General features: G+C 41.2%; 1 protein-coding gene across 1 annotated transcript in view; it reads right to left on the bottom strand.

Moving 5' to 3' along the window:
- Positions 1-7,484: 7,484 nt before the first annotated feature.
- Positions 7,485-24,672, bottom strand: part of abcb7 (ATP-binding cassette, sub-family B (MDR/TAP), member 7) — a 30,738-nt gene continuing 13,550 nt past the window's right edge. The window contains exons 6-16 of the mRNA XM_049586595.1: positions 23,778-24,046; positions 23,025-23,113; positions 22,732-22,819; positions 18,697-18,871; positions 17,650-17,807; positions 14,455-14,618; positions 13,492-13,621; positions 12,913-13,084; positions 11,166-11,269; positions 10,350-10,457; positions 7,485-8,982 (exon numbers count right to left, since the gene is read on the bottom strand). Coding sequence (XP_049442552.1) covers positions 8,764-8,982; positions 10,350-10,457; positions 11,166-11,269; positions 12,913-13,084; positions 13,492-13,621; positions 14,455-14,618; positions 17,650-17,807; positions 18,697-18,871; positions 22,732-22,819; positions 23,025-23,113; positions 23,778-24,046 — 1,676 coding nt within the window. The 3' untranslated portion in view covers positions 7,485-8,763. The remainder of the gene's footprint in view (positions 8,983-10,349; positions 10,458-11,165; positions 11,270-12,912; positions 13,085-13,491; positions 13,622-14,454; positions 14,619-17,649; positions 17,808-18,696; positions 18,872-22,731; positions 22,820-23,024; positions 23,114-23,777; positions 24,047-24,672) is intronic.

Genomic DNA, 24,672 nt, shown 5'->3' with positions numbered 1-24,672 from the left:
TCTGAAATTTTATGTTTGAATTTGCAAATGAAGTAGTAGTAGTAGCAGTAGTAGTAGTAGTAGCAGTAGTAGTAGTAGTTAGTGCTGCAAACCATGTCTGTGGATGTAAAATGTGGATGCTTCACACAGATCTTCAACTTGGCTGCACAGAAGATCTGTACGATCAGCACAGTTTTAAGGTGGACAACCAAGATTAGTGTCAGTCATGTCGTTTCCCCTTCTGTTCCTGAGTTATGGCATTTCATCATGGCCAGAAAAATGTTTTTGAGAACATACTGATGTCACAGTGAAGTTGATCTTTCGGATATAAAACGTCATCACTTCATTATTTTATCCTATGAGACATTTGTGTGAAATTTGGTCATAATTAGTCTATGAAATCTTGTTTATAGCCAAAAACATGTTTGTGAGGTCACAGTGATAGCAACCTTTGACCACCAAAATCCAGTTCATCCTTCAGTCCATGTGGACGTTTGTGCCAAATTTGAAGAAATTCCCTCAAGGCGTTCTTGAGATATTGTGAGATATCACGAGAATGCGATAATAGATAGATAGATAGATAGATAGATAGATAGATAGATAGATAGATAGATAGATAGAATGGCAGGAGCATACTCTGACAGAAATGTTTAACACTGTAAAATAAAGTGAGGTTTTCCAGGCCGAGCAGCTGAAAAGGTAATCTGAATTGAATGTGAAAAATGGGCAGATTCTCTGTAACACAGTTGAAAGTTTAAATGAATCTACAGGAGGTGAGTCTGGCATTCAAGCTCATGTAAAATTAAAGGCTGCAAGGAGCTGAGAGTGGAATGTAAATGCTCAGGCTTTGACGCTCACCAGGTCTGACAGTCGGTGTGAAATCTCCAATAAGATTATGACAGTTGTAACCTGCGTGCATCCGTCTTTGTATTAGCATCACCGTGCCTGACCAAACAGTGTAAGAAGGGACCGTTTGGTCTGATTTGTCAGCTCTGTTTGTCAGATGTGGTGAGCTTGATCCAAAAGGCGGTCTTGAAATGTACACGCAGGTTCACAGTGATTCATGTGAATCCGTCTAAAAGTCTTAAATGACAGGGCACGACCAGAACAAACGTGTAGGTTGTGTATCCTCCTCACCGGGGCCCCTCAGGCATTTGATACAGATTTACTGTTTCCTCCTCAACAAATTCAGAAGAACAGGTCTTGGATTTTTGACTTGAAAATGTATGTCCTCGAACACACCTTACCTTTTAAAAGTATGTTCGAGGACATACATTTTCAAGTCAAAAACAGTTCTACACATGACCTTTCTTTTAGAGATTTTAAATGAAACCCATGAATAGAAAAATCTCTCCTAAAGCAAAACTTATTTCCGTAATACTCAATATAAATTTGATTGATTCTTTAGACAGACAGTAATGATGATGATGTCACCCAGGCACAGTCCCCAGAGCTGCTCCGTAGACAGTGAATAATGGAACAACTCCTGTGGGACTCTTTGACAGCAGCCACAGTCATTTTTACTGGGACATGGGGACAGTTTCTGACTCACAGCTAGCAGAGTCACATTTAAAAATGTCCACAGATTCAGTCACTAGCACACTGTCAGTTCACCTGTGACATCTACCACCAGATGAGGTCTTGTCCTGATTTCCACAACAGTCAAGGAGATTATGATTTTGCTGTCCAATGTCAGTGGATGATTGAACTCCAGGATTTTTCTAGGGTGGATTTCCTCTTTTTTCTAACTTAGAGTCCAACAGGTTTCAGTATCCATCTCTTCAAATCCTGCCAGTAGAGTAATACACAAAATACCAAATGTTTTATAAAAAATAAATTATCAAGGGACAGAGTTCATAACATCTCCGAAAGCACTTGAGTCACAATTTCTGAAAAGTGACTGTATGGTTACCTTCAGAAAGAGTACGCATTTAACCTTGCATGATCAGAAGTTGAAAAGATTCAGCAGTTTTTATTGCTCCAAAAAGCAAGAAGACCTCTTTCACTATGAGTGTAAAACACATTTAAATTCATAAGAGATTCATAAGTTTTCTTTGTTTTTTTATCTGCAGCAAGCATACATATTACAAATGTGTGGTCTGGCTCATCCAGACTCTGCTCAGAGGTTGCATCAGCAGCAGCATGCTGCATACGTGCAGAGATGGTAATACCACTATATCTGTGTTTATTGACTTTAAAAGGATCAGCCGTGTGTGCGCCAGTGCACACATGTGTGAATATTCATTCTCATTTTGACCAGGAGCATTGATATAGTTACACAGGGATTACGCACATAAATTTACACTCCCACACAAAACGGTGGAAATAACTACATCTTCTCTGAGGCATCGATGCATATTTATCAAGGCGTAGACGCCCTTGGCCACATACTAGTTCCATTGTAGTGGGATGGGAGTGAGCTGACTGTCTGCTGCAGAGGGACAGCCCTGAGTCTCAGCCTGCTCTGCCTGTTATCATGATGAAAAAAAAAAGCACGGCGGACTTCAGCAACAGGCCACGGAAGGGTCAGTGAGGATTTGACGTGTGTGGCTGAACCTCCCTTATCACCTGTACACTCTGAACAGCTTTCATAGGCATGGGCATGCAGCTCTTTTTTAAGAGAAACTACATATTAAACCCATCACTGAAGCACCATGCAGGATAATGTGATACAGCCATGCATGGACAGAAATAGTACGTTTGAAAAGGAGATATCATCCCATCTGCACATCAGCAGCATGTGCTTTGAAAATCTCTCCTTCAGTAGAAGGTCGTGGTTTGCATTAGAGGCTGAATCTCCTGCTGCGGTCCATATTAAGGACGTTATTAAAGGCCTTTGTGTGGCTGTCTTCCTTTGCGCCTACAGAATGCTGCATGGTAAACAGGGAGATGGCTTCTTCATTACCTCCTGAGGACATGCAGACAAACAGCTCACAACAGCACTAATCACATGCACACCATACAGAACAATTAAGGGTCATTGCACAACAGATTTTGTGGCTCAGTTTTTAAACATAAATAGCCAGAAAGCAAACACCCTCCATGTGTACGTCCATCTCGAATTGCTCAGTAACTTCAGTACTTCTGAGTGTTCTGTCCTTGACCGTGTGAAACACACACAAAGCTTTGCCTCAGCAAAGAAGAGAAAAAGCGGGGGGAAAAAAAATGCTCCGTGTAATATTCAAGGTTTTTTTCACAGAACCTGAGCAGATCATAGTGAATTATGTTCATCGAATAATTAGAGAATAACCTGTTAGGGGCAACTGAACATTGTTGGGAATCGCTAATGAATAGTCTCATAATCTCTTCCTAGGTTAGATTAGAAGGACGCCATTAACATCAACTCATCTGCCTGGACATCTGACGCATGAAAGGAGACCCATCCAACCAGTAATCATCCAGTTGCTTTCCTTTTAAGCGGGGCTCTATCAAAGTCTACTTTCATCTATAATGTGTGACTTCTTCCTGGAGGTGGCGGAGGCCTCACTATGCGACGCAGCAGGGCTTGGTCTGTCACGTTATGTGAATGTTTTTGTTATTGTCGGTTTCAATTATAATCTTGCCGAAAGGCCTCACAGAAAGTGTTGTCTAATGTATCTGGTCCCAGAGGAGGATCCAGGGAGCTGCAGCAGTTCTTGGGAGGGATCCACTGTTATTCTGCCCACTAGACAAGAACACAAGGACAGTGTCGGGATTGTGTTCATATACACTTCAGCTTCTAATCAGCTTGTATTCAGGATCAATAATTTGTTAAATATGAAATCTACATTTCTTTGACTGCTGTCAGGGGTTACACTCAATTTACACCAAATTTTAGTCTGATTATTAATCAAGGGATACAAATTTTGATGTACTGAAAACGCGTTGAAAATTATCTGCATTTGAAAACCAGGTCATTTCTAAACGTAAAATACAACATCAACGTCAACTGTCTTACGTCAAAATAAATAAAATTAAATGAATAGAATTTCTCGTGATTCAACTGAGTTTTTGCTAAATCTAGTAAATTAAATACAAGAAAATGAAGATAGCTAATGTGTATGTCCACGACAAATCCACTAAATTCAAAATTGCCCACAAAATCCCACAATAGTGTAGCACAGTGTTTCCCAACCTTTGGCTTGTCACCCTTAAAAAACAGAAACAACACCTTTGCAGCCCAAAGTTAAAATGTAATTCTATGAGCTGTAAGCATTTCAAGTGATTTTTACCATCTCAGAAAGTTTTATTTGAATATTTTTAGAAACCTGAAAAGGTAATATTACCTGGTAGGCCTATTACAATCAGGAGAGACTTGTTCTGAGAGAAAGGAATATTTTTTTTGACATGTGCACATAAGTATGAGAAATGTGAAAGGTCTTTGGCGATTAGACCCCATGTGATGTCATATATTCCAGGAGGGTGGTAAAGACATAATAGATTAGGGATCCCCCTCTATGGAGTCTAGACGCTGGTGGTGGTGATGAGATGAGATGAAGAGGGTGCTGAGGATCTGAACGTGAAGAGGAGTGTGCTTTTGATGAGCTTATCCTGGGCTCTGGATCAGGTGACTGTAGGTGAATGGGGTGGAAGAGGATGTGACAAATCCACCTTAAACGACAGCTGACAGGAGCAAAGAGGAGAGCAGATTAAAAGTTTGGCAGCAGCAACATAAATGGCTAAAGACGATAGTGGCAAAGTTTGATTGGCTAACCGGACAGGGAACACCCATAGTGGTGGTGGACGTGGTGGGAGGGAGATAGAGAGAGAATTGTGAATGGATATCATAAAGGAAGTCTTCCTGATTGAACTTATTTGCTTTCTGGCATATGGTCAGATAACAGTATTGATTCCACTCTCCTGTCCTTATAGTAATTATAAAGCAAAAGCCAGCAGCTAGTTAGCTTAGCCTAGCATAAAGACTGGAGACAGGAAAACAGCTATGGCTCTGTCCAAAGGTAACAAAATACGTCTACCAACACCTCTAAAGTTCACTAATTAACACTTGTTCGTCTGGTCCATAATCACAGTGTTGCTGTTTTACAGGGGTTATGTGCCAGACTATTTCTTGGCTAGGCCCAGTAACTTCCTGGAGTCTCTGCTGGTTGCCTGGTAACTGCTCAGTGCCACGAAACAGTCCATTATATATGTATGTTATGTTATATGGTCTCTGTAAAGATTAAACAAATGAGATACAGCATGCTCATTAGTGAGCTTTAGAGGTGCTGGTAGGTGGATTTTGTTACCTTTGGACAAAGCTAAACTAGCTGTTTCACCAGCTTTATGCTAAGCTAAGCTAACCAGCTGCTGGATGTAGCTTCATATTGATTAGACAGATATGACAGTGGTATCAGTCTTCTCATTAGGGTTTTTCTTTTAATCTACTATTGCATGCATTTGGAGATTTTTAAGGTAGTTGAAACAAAGAATCAGTAGAAATCTCTACATTACAATGTGATTTTTTTGTGTACAGTTCAATGTTCAATTTAATCATTAAAAGAATCATTAGAAATCATTATCGTGATATTCAACATTATCCTAACATATTTTCCTATTATTGTGCAACCCTACTTCTCTTAGCTAGACAGTGAATAAGCGCATTTCCCAAAACAAACTATTCGTTTATAGGTCCCATATTTTAAAAAGTCAGATTCCCATGCCTTTTTTTAAAATATAAAGCAGGTGTATATGAATAGGCTACTGTATAAGTATGAAAATGTTCAATCCACAAAGAAATGCACACAGCTTGCATTCAGAAACTGCGCCTTTTAATGAGCTGCCAGGACTTCTGTGAGCTATGTCACAACTATACTACATAGACCATTTCAAACATGAAACATTAACATTTAAAATGGGCCCCTCTGTGTTTCCTGTTGCAATATTTTGCAGTGTATTTGAATGATGTCAGTTGACAGGAAGTAAACATGGACCCAAGCTTTTTGTTAGAGTCATAGAGTGCGCCTGGGATAACGTTTTTCTGTAGGCCGAGTTAGCATCGCTCTGGTTCCTTTGTCAAAAAGCCTATGGTATTCTTACATTGGATTTTGTCTATTTTTTGTCTATGATACTTACATGTCTTGTCCAACAAGATAATCTTCACAAGTGAACACCACTGTCACGATATTTGAAGCCTAAATGCAGTCACCAGAGGTAAAAAGCCAACATTCAGCTATAAAAGCACCACATCAACGGTCACATGTCTAAACATCGCCCCCACAGTGAAGCTGTAAAGTCGTGTCGGCCTGATGACCTTCTGTAGTCTCATTGAGCAACCTATTAGTAACTGCCTTTTTTAAGACACATAAAAGCCTTAAAGTGAATGAATGAGGTATTTACTGACATATTTTATGTCGTAGAACAAAATGTGAAAGTCTCTCAAGCTTGTGTTAACCACAGACCTTGTTTCGCACGTCTAATAAAAAACCCATTCAAAAAACCTACTGATTTTAAGACAAGGGAACCGGGAGTGCCCTTGTCCCGGTCCCGAGATTTTGGGGTTTTAGAACTCATTCCTGGGTAACTATTCCCTAGCTGCAATGATGGAACAGAGGCACTGATAGTGCAGGTGTGGAAGACCTGAAAACACTGACCAATCAGAGCAGACTGGGCTTTTTCGGGCAGGGCTTAAAGAGACAGGCACTAAAACAGAGCATTTTGGACAGAGGGTGAATACAAGTATATTCAGGCAGACAGTAAGAGTTTCTTTATGCTTCTGCGTACATTCGACGCAACATGCATGCAGTTGCTCTGCAGTTGTTGTGTGCCTATCATAGTTCTGCGTCCTGTTGGTCTATGTCGCTATGCAATTCCCCGCCAAAGTGCTTCTTTTATATGGTCGTTGCTCATTCATTGTTTGTTTATCTTCCGGCTTTGCTCTAGTCACAGTGAAGATGGCGACCATGAGAGAAAGCTCGAAATGATCAACGTTGAACAACAAATGCTCTTATTCCAAATGTTATGACGACGATGAAGAGAGAGGCGACTGCGCCGATGGTTTGTACGCTCATTTAATGGCTCAACCAACCAATCACAATGGAGACTTTTGAAAATGGCAGTGTTGTGGTACTGCAGCAGGAAGTGAAACCTTGCGAAATGCCGGAAATGATGTAGTTTGAAGGACCAATCATAGTTCTTGCGGTCTGTGTTGGGTCTGCGTTGCCTCGATGCGTGGTTACAATTTTTTGGAGGCACAGGTTGCGTCTCTGCATCGGTTGCAGAGGGACGCAACGCCTCCACAAAGCCCTCTGCTTCGTAGGTAATCAGAAGCATAAACCTTGCTTTAGAGTTAAACCATGTAAGCACGTTGTAGTAGAAACCCAAAATACTAGTTGTAACCTGAAAACTAGCATAATATGACACCTTACAATGACATTTCTTTAATTTTAACCTCGTGACCCGTCAGTTTTCTGATAACCAGTTAAAGGAGTCACAACTCCAGATACCTATACGTGTTCTGTTTTTATTCTCTTACAGTATGTGTGAACCATATAACAAACCCTCTTCAGAACAAAAGCATGGAGACCTCGTTATTTAGATAAAGCCATTTATTAATCTGTCTGCAGCGTACTTACACAGTCAACATGTAGTCCAGAATACTGTGACAAAGGCTTTACATTGTGTGTATCGTACAAGATTAATAATCTGTTCATTTATAGATACAATAACATACCAAAGTTCTTAACAAAATGTGCATATCACAGCCAAAACAGCCCTCAGAAAATGAGGACATACATGTACTGTCAGTTTTTAAATAATAACATTTACATGTAACCTTCAGGAAGAAGTCTCTGTAGTAGGATCATACAATCCAAAAAGCTGTCTAAGCACTGTTAAAACTCCATAACTTTTTAACAGAAGAGGCCCGTCAACCAAGGCTAAATGATATGACTGTGAAATGTTCCCAGAGGAGACTTTCAAGTTGTTGTCTCTTAATGTGGCTCCAAATGTGGTGAAAAGCATTCATGATTTATTAGAGTTACTTCTTGTCATTCTCAGAGCGTTATATTTACATGAATGTGACTGTGACATACTGCTAATTCACTGGGGAGCTATTTTGCATGTTCATGAGTCCAAACATCCATATTACGCAGTGAATCAAATCGAGAAGACTTGATTATCTGCCAAATATGATATTTTTAGAACATGCATTAAAAATGTCATGGGCAATGTGCATTATGACTGAATCCAATTTAAGCATCTGCTAAATGAATCAGTGTTATTCAAACCACATACTGCAAATCATTCTTTGTAACTCACTATATTGTAATAGATGTGCGCATCCTTAATATAAAAAGCAAACTGTAGGTTAAGTTTATTCTGAAAATAATTAAAAAAAAATTTAAATCAAATTTTGTGTCAACATCAAGGCATATGTAAGTCATTATGTGTACTCTCATCTGTTTCCAGTGCAATGGAGGATGTCAATAAACCTGATGTCAAAAATGAGGAGGAGGGGGGGGGCAACCATGTTGACTAACAGATGTCTTACACACACGTATGTGATATACAAGGTCTCTTATGCTTGGCTTCAGCTGAGACAACTGGCATAGAAGCTCCATCTCTGGACAACAGCCAGTGCTAAACACACTTGCTCCCTGTTCTGCTCCTCCTCCTTCACTTTGGCGAGCAGTGGCCTTTATTCACATGAGGAGGAGGAGGAGGGATAGTCACATGGGTGGGGAGCTTGGCTTGAGTGGGTAGTAGGGATGTACCCCTTCTCCGCTCCCTCCCAAATACTACACAGACCAGGGATTCCAGTGTAGGCCATCTGTGAGGGATGAAGAGACATGGAGGTGGCAGCTTCGATCAACAGGAGCAGTTCCCACAGCCCTTGACACTGTTGAGGATCTCCTCCTGCAATTTTTTCCTCTCCTCCTCCTTTTGGGAGAGGCGCTCTGCTGGCGGCTCGGCCGTCCTCTTGTCACCGTTGAGGATTTTGCTGTTCTGGGTGTTCCACAGGTCTGCGTACAAGCTGCCAGGGGTGCTGAGGAGGGTGTGGTGATTGCCTCGCTCTGCCACTTTACCCTAGCCGAGAAAAAAAGAGCAGGGAATCAAGGAAAAAAGAAAACCTAAGCATGGTGGCAGAACACACGAAGTGAAGGAGTCCTATAGTTAGCATCTCGTCATGACCGCACAACACTGACCACACTCTCTGCGGAGAGTCAGCTCCCCCCTAGAATCCCTGCCGCCTCCCCAACAACTGTTGCAATTCCTCTCGCAAAAACACGGCCTCGCACACACACACGCATCCACACGCAACAAACGACACATCCCTCCCACACAGTCAAACACAAATGAAGGCACCCCCTTCCCCCACCTCCCATGAGCATGCAGAGGTGTTGGCATCATCTTTAGTGCACCCAAGATGAGCACGTGACTGCTTCGGCTCGTTATTTTAATGAGCACCCCAGGCAGTCCTCTGCTGGTGACACCAGCGAACGGCATGGCGACATCACACACAAACATGCCTCCTCGCCACGACCCTCTGATCCCCGCCATCTGACTCTGGAAACATGGAACGACACATGCTCACTCGCTGCAGTTCAAAGAAACCTCTTCTCATTTTATCCTATCCGACACTGGTGAAAAATGTCACTTGATCTGTGTTACATTTCATATTAACTCTTACTTTCCACATAATAACTGACTTCAGTCTGTGTCTTTTCGTGCTTTGCAGTGTCTCAAGCCCAACTCGTTAACGTACTGCAGCATGTCTCTCTCAGCTCGGATGTCTCTCTCTGATGCACAATACAGTGACGATGCACCAAAAAGATTTTTAAAACATACTCTATGTCTCGGTGGCACCTTCAGCCTGACTTTAATGCATCTGACCACAAACTGTATAGATAAACCGTGTCAATGGCATCCTCCATTAAAAGGCATGTTTAGTCCTGGATGAGGCCTCATCAGTGTCTGGGAAGCTGGCCCATACATTATTAGTCACCGAGACAAACAAGACACGCCATCTGACCAAAACAGCCAGTCGAGTCTGACTGCTTTAATGAGCCCTTATGGAAAAAATAATGCATCCACTTCTACCAGCAGTGTCCTGTTGTTGTTGAAGTTAATGAGAAAAGCTAAACAAAGTGTGTTTTCATCACGTAAGTTGTAGAAAGGTAACTCAAAATAAATGAGTGGCAAAAGCAGAGGCTGCTGCTAAATTCTCGTTGCCGGTAGATACAGTGCGCTGAAGGTCACACAGAGTGCAGGTCATCATCCTTCCCTTCAATGCAAAATCGTCTAATTGGACTGGCAATTAACACAGCGCATGTTTATACTGGTAAACCCTGAACTGTCGCATTATTTGCTTTTTATGAACCTGACATTACAACTAGAAATGTTAATCAGAGAAGTTACGAGATCAAGTAAAAAATAAGTGGATGAGTTCTTACCTCGCTGAGCACTATAATCTCATCTGCGTCTACGATTGTGGAAAGCCTGTGGGCGATGAACATAGACGTTCTGTCCTTCACCATCTCCTTCATTGAAGTCAGAATGTTCTGGACACACATGCACAAAGACAAATAGTTTAATCACTCTGTTAAGATTAAGAGTATCCCCTGATCCAAAAGAAAATAGTTCCCCCGGTTTGCAATAATGGTGGTTTTCAAACAAAGAAAGGGAAAATAGGTGCATGAATGACAGGATATATATGAAAGTACTCCAATACTCTGATTTGAAGAAGCTAAGTCAACAGAATGTTGCTCAGCAACATCCACCTTCATATGCTTTTCTTTTCAGTGTTTACACATGATAATTTAAAAACAACTTTGTGATGAGAAGAAACTGAAAATCTCAATTAACAACCATGTCTACTGCCCCACTCTTTTTTCCTGAAGTTCAGAGAGGGCATGCTGAACTTTCTCATTAAATGTAACATTTACAAAGACTGTGGGGTTTAAGCTGAGCTGGAGATTAAGTAGGAGAAAACAGTGGCAGGTGGCAGGGGAGAACATGGGGGTGGTGTTTGTGTGTGTGTGTGTGTGTGTGTGTGTGCAGAGGGGGGGGAGTGTATGTCGCAGCAGGTATGTGACGCAGGAGTGAGCTGAATTATTGTGTACCTCCAGCAGGTGACTGAGTGGGTGTTTGTTCTGCAGGCACGGTGAGGTGTCAGCCCGTACGTGCAGCAGACAACGGGCATTTGTGGGTATGTTATGTATGCGTGCCCGTGTCTGCCTGTGTGTGTGTTCATGCACTATGAGGCCCACCTCTTCTGTGATAGAGTCGAGGGAGGATGTTGCTTCGTCATAAAGGAGGATGGGTGGATTCTTTAGTATTGCACGGGCAATGGCGACACGTTGCTTCTCCCCTCCTAAAACAAAACACCAAATGTCAAAAACAAAAGCAAAGCAGGCCAAAGCCAAAAGGGTTGAAATATGTGAGGATACAGCAGGTCTCTCTCTGGCCCTCTCATCAGATAATTACCTCAAACGGAGGGCTGGTAAAACAGACTTTCGTTTAATTGTGAAGAAAAATCAGCAGGACCCAAAGATTTCTCCCACTGTGTCTGACTCGGCCTTTATTACATATGAGCTGTGTGTGGCCTCTTGAAAGCAAGCGGCATTCGGCAGATACAAATATTGCTGGCAGTGGAGAACAGCAATGAAGGAAGTTAGCCCAGACTGGCCCCCCTGAACCCCCCCCTCCTCTGACAAACTCACTGGCAGCTGTCACGTACAGCAGCAGTGAAATTAATGAGAAGTTAGTCATGTCTTTATTTTGTCCGTTCTCTCACTCACTCAGTCACTCCACATAAAGAAATCTGTGCTGCCAGTAATTGCATCTTGAATGTTGAGTGAAAGTGCTCACACACTGTGTGTGTTAAACACTGTGTGTTAACGTGGGCTAAATGAGTTGCAGAGTGATGATAGGAGCCAAATACTACACAGTCATGTGCTATCACCACAGATCAAATAAGGCAACATGCCATTAAACAAGTTCACACACTGCGCAGACAACAAAATAACAATGGTGCAGCTACAGATTAAGTCTCGTAATGAATCTCATAAAATAAGGTCAAATTTAATAATTAAATTAAGTTTAATGATCGTCTTCTTTTACAAGACAACAGCTCATAATCAAAGTCTTAAAAGTAATGTTCGGCTGCAATAGTTGGGCAAACATTTTAATAAAATCTGCAGCTGTGCAAATTTAAATATTCCTCACAGCATTTTGCAGCTTACATTTATTCCTCAAAACCTACAACATGGCAGCTGCCATCCCAATAAACTGTATATTCATGCCAGCAGATGAAAGATAATAAGGATGTTGAGTTGTTTAGGCTGCTATACTTTGCTTCATTTCTTGTACTAACTGTATAGAAATGAGCATGTTTACAAAGGTTCATTTTCAAATATCAAAACAATATAGGGTTAATACTTTAAGATCAATAATAAGACAATATTTTGGTATTTTAATAGGACTATTTCTGCTTTCATAAAATATCTGGTGGTCACATAAAGTGTAATGCAGTTAGGAGTTCAGCTACAGCTGTAACAGTTAGATAAGGTCAGAAAAACTAAATACTATATCCAAAATCAGACCTCGTATAACAATATTAGTATTATCTTTGAGCTGAGATTATTGAGTTGATTCATCTGCAACAACTTTGATAAAAAAATAATTGCTCAAGTCAATCATAAAACAAACTGCAGAACTCTCTCTGGTCCAAGATTTGCAGCTTTTCTCTTTGTGCATCACTGTAAATCAAACATGTTTTTTATGATTTAAAGACTAAAAGATCCATTTTTTAAAAAGAGAAACCACAGTTTAATTCATAATGAAAATTAACTCTAGTCGCAGCCTTATACTAGAACAATAAACTACACTTATTTCTGGGTTATACATGTCTTAACTTTGTATACAATCCAGGGAAATACACAAAACACACAGCTCTGTAACTTGCTTCTGCAGAGGAGACCATATTTAAACAGTAGTCATAATAGTGCAGCTAACCTGACAGCTTGAGGCCCCGCTCCCCAACTTGGGTGTCATAGCCATGGGGCATCCTGAGGATAGCATCATGGAGGCCTGCTAGACGCGCCACTTGGTGCACCTCCTCTGGTGTAGCGTTGATGTTCCCGTACTGCAGGTTGTAGAAGATGGTGTTGTGGAACAGAACGGCATCCTGACAACAACACAGTTAGAGGGAAAAAAAAGAGGCTTCAGAGAATATTTTTATTGCAGCAGAGGACTGCAGATACAAAGACGAGGGTAGGAGGGAGAAAGAGAACGAAAGCAAATGACAAAAATACTGTTCATGTACCATCTGTTCAAATCAGCCTCTGAGCTTACTGCAGTGAAAAACTAACTGAATTCAGCTTATTTCTAATGATGTTGTTAACTACTAATGTTACTTTGTTCTATGCTGCCCCCTTGTTGTATATAATTATCAGTAATAACTCAAATATATTTTATGTTCTACTGGAAAAGTTATACGTAGACAGAAGCACAGTTCATTTGTGATAAAGAAACTTTAAATAGTGAAAAACAAATCACAGTTTTATTTTCTTAATGTGTAAGTGTGTCTCAGACCTGAGGTACGACCCCCAAAGACTTCCTCAGGCTGTCAAGGCTGATGTCTCGAATATTCTGCCCCGCTATGTAGATGTTCCCCCGCTGGGGCTCGTAGAAGCGGAACAACAGCCGCACAATGGTGCTCTTCCTGCAACCAGACGTGGAACCAATCATCAGCATCATTCTGTCTGTGAGCTGCACCCCCACAGTCTACTGATGATATCTGATGATATGACTGTCTGGACATACAAACGAGGTGACACACAACTGGCTAAAGGTTTGACAGTCAGGTGGAAAATTCACAAAGAATGGATTGCTGCTGCTGATGGCACCATGAGTTGCGCATCACTCGCAACCGCCCCGTCTCCAGATCAAATTCCCAGAAGATATTATACAGCTCAAGCATGCCCATGAAGTTTTGAAGCTGAGTGCATTTTGCCCTTTTGTAGCAATTATACTTGTCACAAAGTATAAATGTTACCTTTGCGCTAAGAACACAGTAGGCAGAAAAAGAAAACTGATATTTTCTGCCCACGTGCTACAGGTCCTGACTGAAGAGGTGCAGAGGCATTCATCAAAATTTCAGGGAGACTGTAAAGTCTGGGTGTTACACTCCTACAAGTACTTCAGTTACCATCAACTCAGTGAAAACACAATAACTTCACTGTAACTGTGCGTGGCTATTAGCACTGATCTTTGTGAATTGGACTGGGTTTTTTCAGTGAGGCTCATTTGCATAGAAAGGGGCCAATTTTGCGCCAAATGTATGCATATTACCTCATTTAAATCTGTGCAAATAGCACAGGAGCAATGAGATGCTATTTGCTTGGCAGTGCAGCTAGGGTTGCATTTCAACATTTGCAGGTGCTTTGAGAATTTCAGTGTCTTTCTGTCTTATTTATGTAGGTAAAGCAGATGCTTTAGCTGTGCAATCCTTTTGTGAATTTGCCCACCAGTGCAGTTCTGTGAAAGATGACCTACCCTGACCCACTGCCACCAACGATGGCGACCTTCTTCCCAGCAGGCACTTCGAAGGACACTCCGTTTAAGACCTTCTGGCCCTCAAGGTATTCAAAGTAGACGTCCTCGAAGCGGATGGTGGCCTCCTGTGGTGTGATGGTTAATGCCGGGGCCAGATCCCTCTCCTAGAGAAAACCATCAGAGGGTTGAGACAGACGAAACGCATGATGCAACGTTACTCCAACACCTTGTAAAGGCGTATAATGCTGGAGCACAGAGCAAACACGGACTGCATAAAGCAGAGACATTCTCAGTGAATTCCAGAGGTCGTTTCAACCGAATCCTCAGACGCTGCCCTTCATGGTGACTGAAGGATCAATAGGCGTGAAAACTTTCGGTACATACTGAGCTGAGCCATAGTGCTGAGATGCAGCCAAGGTCAGCAGTGAATAAAGCGCTGTCCTTGCCCTGTGAGTAAAAGCCTGTTCTGCTTCGTTTCTATACTATCTAATAACAACATAATCACCCACAATCCACCTCAGCCAATTAAACAAATAACTCATAGTCCATTAGTATAAACAGATGATAATTTCACACACCCCCAACATGGGAAAAAAGCCAACATCATTTATTTTTTATTTTGTGGAGCAGTTTCAAGTAAGGGGGTGTTTAAAATTATTTTACATCTACATAATAGGCCAATGTGTTCCACACAAAAAAAAAAAAGCATTCAGACAGTAATGGCCTGCTGGGCAGTGCCATTCCACAGGGAATCACAATGGAGAGGAGTATTACTGATGAGTGAAAAATAACTGGACAGATTCATTTCTCTTACTATAATTACAGGCTGGAGACGGGAAAGGCATTCATATTGTTAGACAGCAGCAGGCGCACATTTGCACTTAAATGTGCTCTTCTGACGCAAGATGGGCTGTCATGTTGTGAGAAAAAAAGAAACAAATGCAGTGAAACGTCTAAAATGTCTCACAAAAACAATTGACAGCTATGACTTTGAAGAAACGGAGGACAAACGTCTAAAATCTGAACTGTTTTTGGCAATTTTTAAGGTTAAAGAGCAGAATCTGATTTTGACTTTGTATTTCTGTGTGTTTTTAAGGTGAGTTCACAAATAGACAATTCAATATTAATGACATAAAGTAGTGTCGCAACACCATATAAATGGCTGAAATTGTCAGCAACTATTTTGATTATCATTTGTCACTGAAGAAAAAAAGCCAAACATTTGTTGGTTTCAGGATTCAGGATTTAAGGATCTGATGTTTTTCTTTGTCATATATAATAGTATATGGAATGGGGTTTTGGACTGTTGGCCATATAACACAAGCAATCTGAAAATGTCACCCTGGGCTCTGGAAAATTAAAAAATTGTGTTTTCTCCCAATTTTCCAACCTTTTATGGACAAAATCATTTTTTTGATGAATCCAGAAAATAACTGATAGGTTGATCAATACTGAAATTAATCATTAGTTGAAGAATGGTGGGCAATGGAAAACTTCAAGGGGATGTTGAAGAGCACAGGACTTGAAGGCAAGAGTGTGCACAAAAAAGGTTAGCCTGCCATCGCTAGCCTAGTTCGCAAATATCAATCAGTCTGAAGCCTCAGGTTTTTTTTATCACCATCCAAGGGCCGTTATTACTGTTTGTAGACAGACAGACCCACAGCCAAACACAGCAACAAATCATAACGTAGCACTGAGCGACGGACAAATGTAAAGAGACAGACTACATTATACAGAGATGAGCTGCAGTGGTGTAGCATCAATATGTCTGTGAATAAATACGGCCATTTTTGACATCAGAATTTGAAACCAATACTTCCAACAGAAATTTCCACATAAGCTGCAGCCATCTTGGTTGTTTTTGAAAATGCCTCAATGACGCTCCACTTTAATAAGCTAGGTTTAGGCTTGCTGTCGTGTCCCCGCATGAGGGTGCACAAGCCAAAAATGCTGTCATCACATATTTTGCGTTACGTGTGGAAGCTCCACAAGTTGTCAGTAGGGCTGCAAATAATGATTATTTTCATTGTTGACTAATCTGTCAACTATGTCTTTTATTAGTCGACTAATCATTTTATTTAAAAATGTGTTAAAATGTTGACAAATGTCGGTCTGTCTCTCCCAAACCCAAAGACTTTGTCATCTAATGTCTTGTTTTGTACTCACGCCAAAGGGTTTTAGTCCGCCATCATGGGAGAGTGTGTGTAAAGTATTTTGGAGTACTTTTATAGTACTTCTGTATGAAAAATTACTCAAACCGATTAGTCGGCTACTAAAATAGTCACCGATTATTTTAATAGTTGATTAGTCATCAATTAGTCGACTAATCGTTGCAGCCCTAGTTGTCAGTAGACTAAATGCATCTGCTAGAGCGAAAACATAAACTTGCAGATATGTCTTGTTCCCAGACTACAAAAGAGGTGCCTTTTGTTATGAAAGATAATAAACTTAGGCAAAAATGAACCTAATGAATTTCAACCAAAGGAGCTGAAAACAAAACATTTACAACAGTTTCCCTGCCTTCCACAACTTGACAACGAAAACAGGTGAATGAGCCCTAACACTGTCTGACCAGATGATCGGCACAAACAGTAAAACAACTAAACTCTCCAATATCATCATAGTTATCTTTAGTCAGTGATCGTTTTAATCAAATCACATCCCCATGGAAAACAAAACTACACACATAAAACAAGCTTGTGTTGCTGTTATTTCACTGAAATCAATGATTGAGAAAGATCGCAACTAGTCAATAATCTGAGTAAATCACCAAAAAACAGCCAATCTGCTGCAATCTGTCATAACACCCCGACATGTCAGTAATGTCATGCTCTACAAGTGGCAATAGACGAGGAAGCACCTGAATCCCATCAGGCATGTAATTACTGTGTTTGACTGCAACCTATCATTTTTTACAGCACATGTGGATAGGTTAGCCATGTCATACGGCCAAGAATAACTCACGCCTGTGTAAAAATCTTTTACCACTTGTGCAATTAAACATTATGTGTCGTCTCGGTAAGAGGCTTTGTTTAGTTTTTCAGATTTTCCAATGACCTCTATATTCACTTTCTATTGTCTACAGGTCAATTGTTTTCTATTGTTGGGGGAAAAATGTAACCAAAAAAAAAAAAAAAAAGATCTTGCAATTTAACGCTACAATGCAGAGAAGTGTATGTCAGGCTGACAAGTTACCTTGATCTTGGTGTCGACGCTGAGCAGGGTGAAAAGAGTGTTCATGTCTATGAGGGCCTGCCGGGTCTCTCTGTACACTGTGCCCAGGAAGTTGAGGGGCAGGGAGAGCTGGAAGAGCAGGCCGTTCACCAACACCAGGTCTCCCACGGTCATCGTACCTGCACGACAGCGATGGCACAATTCACAGACATGCACATAATCTAGTTCTATTGTATCATGCATGTATCTTTGAATACAATATCTATTAAAAAAATAACGCTCAAGCCACTTCTTCTTTCAAGTTGTGAAAGCAGACAAAGCATGTTACAGTCTGAATCTATCTCCACCCGCTGTGATTTCATTTTCTGCATCAAGGCTGTTTTATTTTCTATTCATGCCACTTTTTCATGCTTGCTGTGCTTTGTTCTCATTTAGTTTCTATTATCCAGTTCAGTCAGGGTTTTACTTGCCATTTTCATCTGTCCATGTGATTTTGTTTTGAGGTGTTTTTTTTAAAGCTTTCTTATTTCCAAATGCACCATTTTTTTTATTGTGCTGTGGACACAGATTATAAGCATGAAGAGGTAAATTCAAGTTAGGCGATGAATTTTGTGCTTTTACACCTCGACGCTATCAGTTTTTTTCATGATTCGTAGATCTTGAGAGAACGAATTTCCAAAAATTGAAAAATCCTTCAAACACAGACACACAAACACACTAGAGCTGCAACTAACTAATTTTCGATTCTTGATTTGTTGCTTGATCTATAAAATGTCAGAAAATGGTAGAAAAAATGTCGATCAGTGTTCTCAAAGCCCAAGATGACATCATCAAATATCTTGTTTTGTCCACACCCCAAACATATTCAGTGTACTGTCATAGAGGAGTGAAGAAAATATTCACATTTTAGTAGCTGCAATTTTGACTTTTTCTTTTCTTTTTTTTTTTTAAATAACTCAAACCAATTCATCAAATATCAATTTAGTTGCCAAATAATCTGATTACTTGACAACTAATCAATTAATTGTTGCAGCTCTAACACACACAGACAAACACACACTCACTCACCTGCCGAAATGCCCTTGCTGGCCAACACCATGATGGCAGTGAGGCCGATACTGAAGATGGCACTCTGGCCAAAGTTGAGCATGGCGAGCGTGGACGTGGTTTTTAAAGAGGATGACTCATAGATCTTCAGGTATCCATCATACCTCTCAGCTTCATACTTCTCATTGTTGAAGTACTGCAGCCGAGATGCGAGACATGCAGAGGGAGGAGAGTAGGGAGCACAGGGCACGGAGACAGCAAAAAAGATTCACATAAGGAAAGAAAGTGCAAGTCGAGAGAGAAAGATGGAGAGACACAAAATACGGTTAAGGTTAAAGTTTAAGGAAGCATGGAGAGAAGTGTCAGGCAGACAGACACTTTAGCGCAGCCTGCCTCAAGGCTGCATTTGTTCTCTGTGACCGCTCTGGGCGTAGTCTGGGTCTGAGTTGGCCTCTAAAGCACTTTTTCATGTCTTTGTATCTTCATCTCCTCCCCACTGATCTTAAAGGATGTGGAGGGCGGTAGAACAAAATCCAGAGCCTGCTCAGCAAAGCAGCTTTGGCAGAGGAAAGTACTGACTGTGACAAAAGAACAGTTTATAGAATCTAATTGTCAGGAAAGCCTTAATATCACTCGCAAGTTAAACAAGAACCACTGCAGAGGATTCATCACTGACACTGTCGTCAGTCTCTGTGTTTACATCTGTAGCAGCTTACACAGACACCTACAAACAGAGCACAGATTGCTCTTAAGTGTTACACCACACAAGCAGCACTAATTCTGATTAAGACATACAGCGATCATTTAGAGGGAAAAAAGCCTTGTGAATCAGCCACAAGCACATCTCTTAAATTCAGCACATAAAACTACGCCATGATCATAACAACGACCCTCAACTCTACTGCCAATTACCTAATATTGCTGTTTGTTTAGTTTGCACTATTGTTCCTCTGCTCTGGTTAAGTGGGCGATTTGCTTCTCTAGCTAACGGCAGTGGTGCTGTGCTGCTACCGACTTGCCACTGATTTGCATATAGGGAAATGCACGAAATCAGAGAGGGAGAGGGAGTGAGAGAAAGAGAGAGGGAGAGAGGGAAGAAAGTAGCACATGGAGGACAAACAGAAGCAGTGCAAGGCACCGTGTTCAGGTTCTCATCCAGCCCTTTGTGAAAGTGGAACGGATTTCTGAGTGGGCGGAGATCTAATTACATATGCACACTCACAGCTCAGAGTGATGCTAAATCCGGCCGCATTGGCACAGATGACACAAAATAACACAGAACAAAACGTTAAGAAAAACAGGACGCAAAATAATACAGCAAAGAAAATAACATGGGTACAAAAATATATCCAGAACAGCTTAACAAAGCACCCAAATCTGGATGGTGATTATGTTTGTATGTGTGCTCTGTACATTGAGGTTACTTAGACAGAGGCTTAAAACTGCTAAAGATGAAGATTCAGGATAACCATGCCGCTTAAAAAAAAAAAAAAAAAAGTAAAAGACAATGTTTACATCCGCACCACATCACATCAGTCAGGTGTCTGTGAGAGCACACTCACCCATAATCCACCCTGGCTCTCAGCAGACATTTCTATTCAAAATAAAGCCTCCAGTGGCAGAGCCTTCCAATCCAAAACTATAACCGAGACACTATTTGGGTCATTGGCTAAACCAGGAAAATAGCCCTGAATGTCCAGTGATAAATGTCTCATTGTTTGTAGCAACTGGAGTGACACTGACTGTGTTGCATGGACACAAAATATTCAGTTCTTTGCCCTTAGTCCAATGACAATATTCCTGCTAGGCTGTTTACATACCTAACAAAAATGGATATTCTACTAATAGTCCTGTGTACAGGCAACCCTATTTGGCTGTGTTATGGCTGTGTTTGACAGAGGTTGATGCCCTAACATGTCCTCTATTGTGTTAAAATATGAAACAGTGGAAAGCTGGAGCCACTTGTGCCATTTTGCTTCTGTGAGTTAACTTTTGCAAACTGCATTAAAAACCCCAGTTGACATATATAATCTGAATGTGCTGTATACATGTCCAAAGAATGTATCTAAAAGTACCAAACTCTTTACTTTTACCTGTACCGACCAAATTATGTCCATTACCGATTAACTTTAAATTAATCTGTGCCAAATGATACCTTTGATACCTCAAAGTGAACCTGGACGAGAAAGCTGCAGTGCTCCATGACCAGCTCCTGATCTGCAGTGATAGTTTTGGCGTCTGGTCTATTTTCTTTTCTATTTTATATTAGAAAAAGCCTAGCATCACTGCTGTTTGTGTTTTTTAGTTTTTAATTACCTTTTCAATTATTTGTCAGTTGTGTGTAAACAGAGAGCAAGAGAGATGAGCAGACACACATACATGCGCACAGACACATGAGCAGACAGGGACAGATTAGCTCTACGTGTGATTAGAAAAGAGCAGAATTGCTTGTTGACCAGAGCAGAGATAAGGAGAGAGCGAGTGAGACTATGTCACCTCTGCAGCTTGTTCAAAAATTCCAATTTTTGTTATTTCAGAAAGTGTCCAGAAAAGGCACCATTGAGTATAAGTTCACATGTGAATGGTACCAAACCCCACTCAAAATAAGACCTAATTCTGATTATCCAAACTGAAGATGCTCTTTACATCATCCGTATCAAATTTGGTAGTATATTAGTGTACATGTAAACATAGCCATTTACAAAAAACCCTCATACTGAAAAAGAAGGAGCAAAACAGAGTCTGAGTATACAAACACAAACAAAGTAAAAACGCTTTCTGTGTTTGTCACATGTGTGTGAAAATGGGTCAATATAAACCCTGAAAAGATTACTTGGTTAGTTGATCGACAGAAAATAAATTGACTTTGATCATCAAAAAGCCATTTTTCAAGCAAATATGCCAACCATTGTCTTGTTCCATCTTTTGAATTGTGAGGATTTGCTGCTTTTCTCTAGGTTTTTTTTTTTTTTAATTGTTGTGACAGTTAAATGAATATCGTAAGGTTTTGGACTGTTGGTCAGACAAACAAGCAATTTTAGGACGTCATGATGCGTTTTAAGAAATAATCAAGAAAATAATTGGTAGATATATTGATAATATATTCGTTAGTTGCTGCCCTAGATAAAGATGAGCAAAATTTGTACAGTAATATGAGCAGAATTACAATCATGATAATTATAAATGCATTACTCGATGTTAATAAGTGTTTGTTTCAATAGTCAATAAGGGCCAATATTTACAGTAGTATCGTATGATAAAAGTTAAACTGCTCATCCCTTTAAATAAACTTGGTGTCATTTGTTTAGTTGTAAGAACTGCTAACCACAAACAGAATTTCGTCACAGTACAGTTACATAGAGAGGCAATAATCAATCATATTGAACTGTTGGCTAGCCCTCATTGATTCTGATCAATACCACTGTTTTTAAACCTGAATATCTGAGTGTGGAGTTAAGTTTGCAATAATCTTACCAGCTATTAAATTAATCTTTGATCAGACAGGCACCAGGTTCCACGACCGCACTCCCTACCTTCATCTGTGGGCTCACACTGGTGTGACACTGCTCTATAATAATAACTGGAGGGAATGCGATAACCTTTAAGTAAACCTATAGTAGAGATTGGCGGTGACTTTCCACCCTTTCAGTCCTTTCAGCCATAAATTCCACTCCTCTCGCTCAGAAAGGTAAACTTGACTTTTAGCTTGTACTTGTTATGATAAGGAGTTTGTGTGTGAAAGTGGTGAGAGTCAGAGGGAGAGAGGCAGAGAGAGAGCTAGGCAGAGCTTTTCTTTGATTAAAAGGCAAATTCTGACAGTGGCAATCATGCCAGTGAAACACCATTATCACAGACGAGTAAATATTTGTTCCCGTCAATATGCCTGGCTTAAGTGAATAGAACAAAAAGACTAGAGAGGAGGAGATAAAAGGGAAGGGTTGATGAGGGGAAGGGGGTGGGGATAAGGAGGAGCTGAGAGAGGAGTGTATGGTGGCAGGTGTGTGTATGCCTACATATGTGTGGATGAATGGGGGGGGGGGGGGGGTTAGATCTCACCTTAACGGTCTCATAGTTAAGGAGTGAGTCAATAGCTGCGTTTCCAGCTTCATTGTCTGCTTTATTCATCTCTATCCGGAAACGCGTCCTGTGTGCAGAGACATGACGTTACAGCTTTCTTATATTTTTTTTCTTATTTATTATTTCAGCCAACGAGGGAACATGTTACTGACAGCACAGACAGCCACAGAACTATTTACTGAATCCCTTTCAGTGATAACAAACATTAGCAATAAAAGCACCAGTTGAATAAGAGTCAGACACAGGACTCGTACAAACATTCTCATTGTTACCTCCACTGAGTGACGAGAATGGTGAAGAGGGTGTATGCTGATAAGGTACCCAAGGACACTGCTGCAAACTGTCCACCACACCTGTAATACTGCAGAGGAGAGAAAGCAAAGACAAAACAAAGCACGCTGTGATAAAAACTCGAGTGACCACATCGGACCAGTGGACTCCAACGTTGGCGTCACACCGCATTCTGAGACAGTACTGTTTTTGACCATTCCACTATGAAATTGAGTGTTACAAATGGAGGGGAAACTACAAGAACTAATCGTGCTAATGCTTTAGCTATTTGGGCAATGAAGTCTGCCGTCATTACAGGCAAGCTGACATTATGGTCCAGAGTGGAATAATAGCACAGAGCTATAGACGAGCTGCTCTTTCAGTGGTGGCCAAGGAGGGGGGCATCTGTTCAGGGCATACTCCACATGAGGACATTAAGCTGCAACAAAGCTTTGGGATTCATCATTGACGCTAATGGGCTCTGTGTTGCCACCAAAAGTTCATGGGGATTCATATTCCATTTAGAATGTAAATGAGACAATATCCCCGAAATTAATTTCCGGACAATCTGCTGTGAAAAGTGTCAAGGTGATGGAAAGACCTGTGCTAACATTAAGGGCTGTAACAGTGACAGCAACAAGAAATAAAAGACAGAAAATTGTATGCCATGTTTCTGGTAGCATCCTACAATGGCACTGAAACTTAAAATCAGCGTTGTTAATATCTGTGCGCATGGATGTCACCATTAGACTCACCAAAATGGCACTGACGAGGGCCATCTCGAAGACTGTGGGTCCTAGATTGAAGACGAGCGCACTGAGGACAAAAGAGATGCCCCGTGTGCCACGGTCGATGGCCTTGGACAGCGCCCCTGTTTGGCGGCTGAGATGGAAACCCAGGTCCAGATTGTGCAGGTGGAGGAAGACGTTCTTGGCGATGCGGCGGATGGAACTCTGGGCCACCTTGCCGAACACGGTGTTCCTCAGCTCATTGAAGAGTGCTGCACAAGCCCGTGACACGCCATCTGGGATAGCGGAGGAGATGGAGAGTTTAGCACACCTGCTGTGAAAAGCACAGAGGTTCACACAGCAGGGCCGGGCGCTATCAAGTGAAAACATATCCTCATCCTAAACACTAAGGACTGTTATGTAGCTCTAAAGTGATATGAGGCAGCAAAACAAGACTGTGACCCCAACCTCTCCTGTCTTGTAGGATGCAATACAGTTGAGAGTAGAGAGGGTAGAGGCTTGTCAACTGCTCCAAAGTGAATGTCTGTATGAGGTGGCGGAGCAGGTTTTTTCCACATCATCTCTGGTCTGCAAAGCACTGCAGAGCTACAGCAGCAGCCTCCCCAAGCCTCTGTAATTACAGAGCAGGATGCTGTCTGAAGCCTCACTACCATGGCAGGCCAGCACACTGCAGACTGAGGGGAGGGGGGGTATGTGAGTGTACACAAGTGCGTTCAGTGTGTGTGTGTGTGTGTGCGGCAGGGAGCGGACTACATGTGTGAGCAGAATACAAGAAGAGGTTTTAATAAGAGTGTCACAGAAAGATGTGACTATGTGTTGAGTCGATGAACAGGCTTAATTTCACCACTGTCTGAGTCTAGACTTTTGTCTGGCTGATGAGTATGACGAGGGTGGATGCAAG

Source organism: Epinephelus fuscoguttatus, linkage group LG9, assembly GCF_011397635.1.
Source record: "Epinephelus fuscoguttatus linkage group LG9, E.fuscoguttatus.final_Chr_v1".
NCBI lineage: Eukaryota > Metazoa > Chordata > Actinopteri > Perciformes > Serranidae > Epinephelus > Epinephelus fuscoguttatus.
The sequence above is the reverse complement of the archived record's forward strand: the minus strand, read 5'-3'. Positions and strand labels throughout refer to the sequence as shown.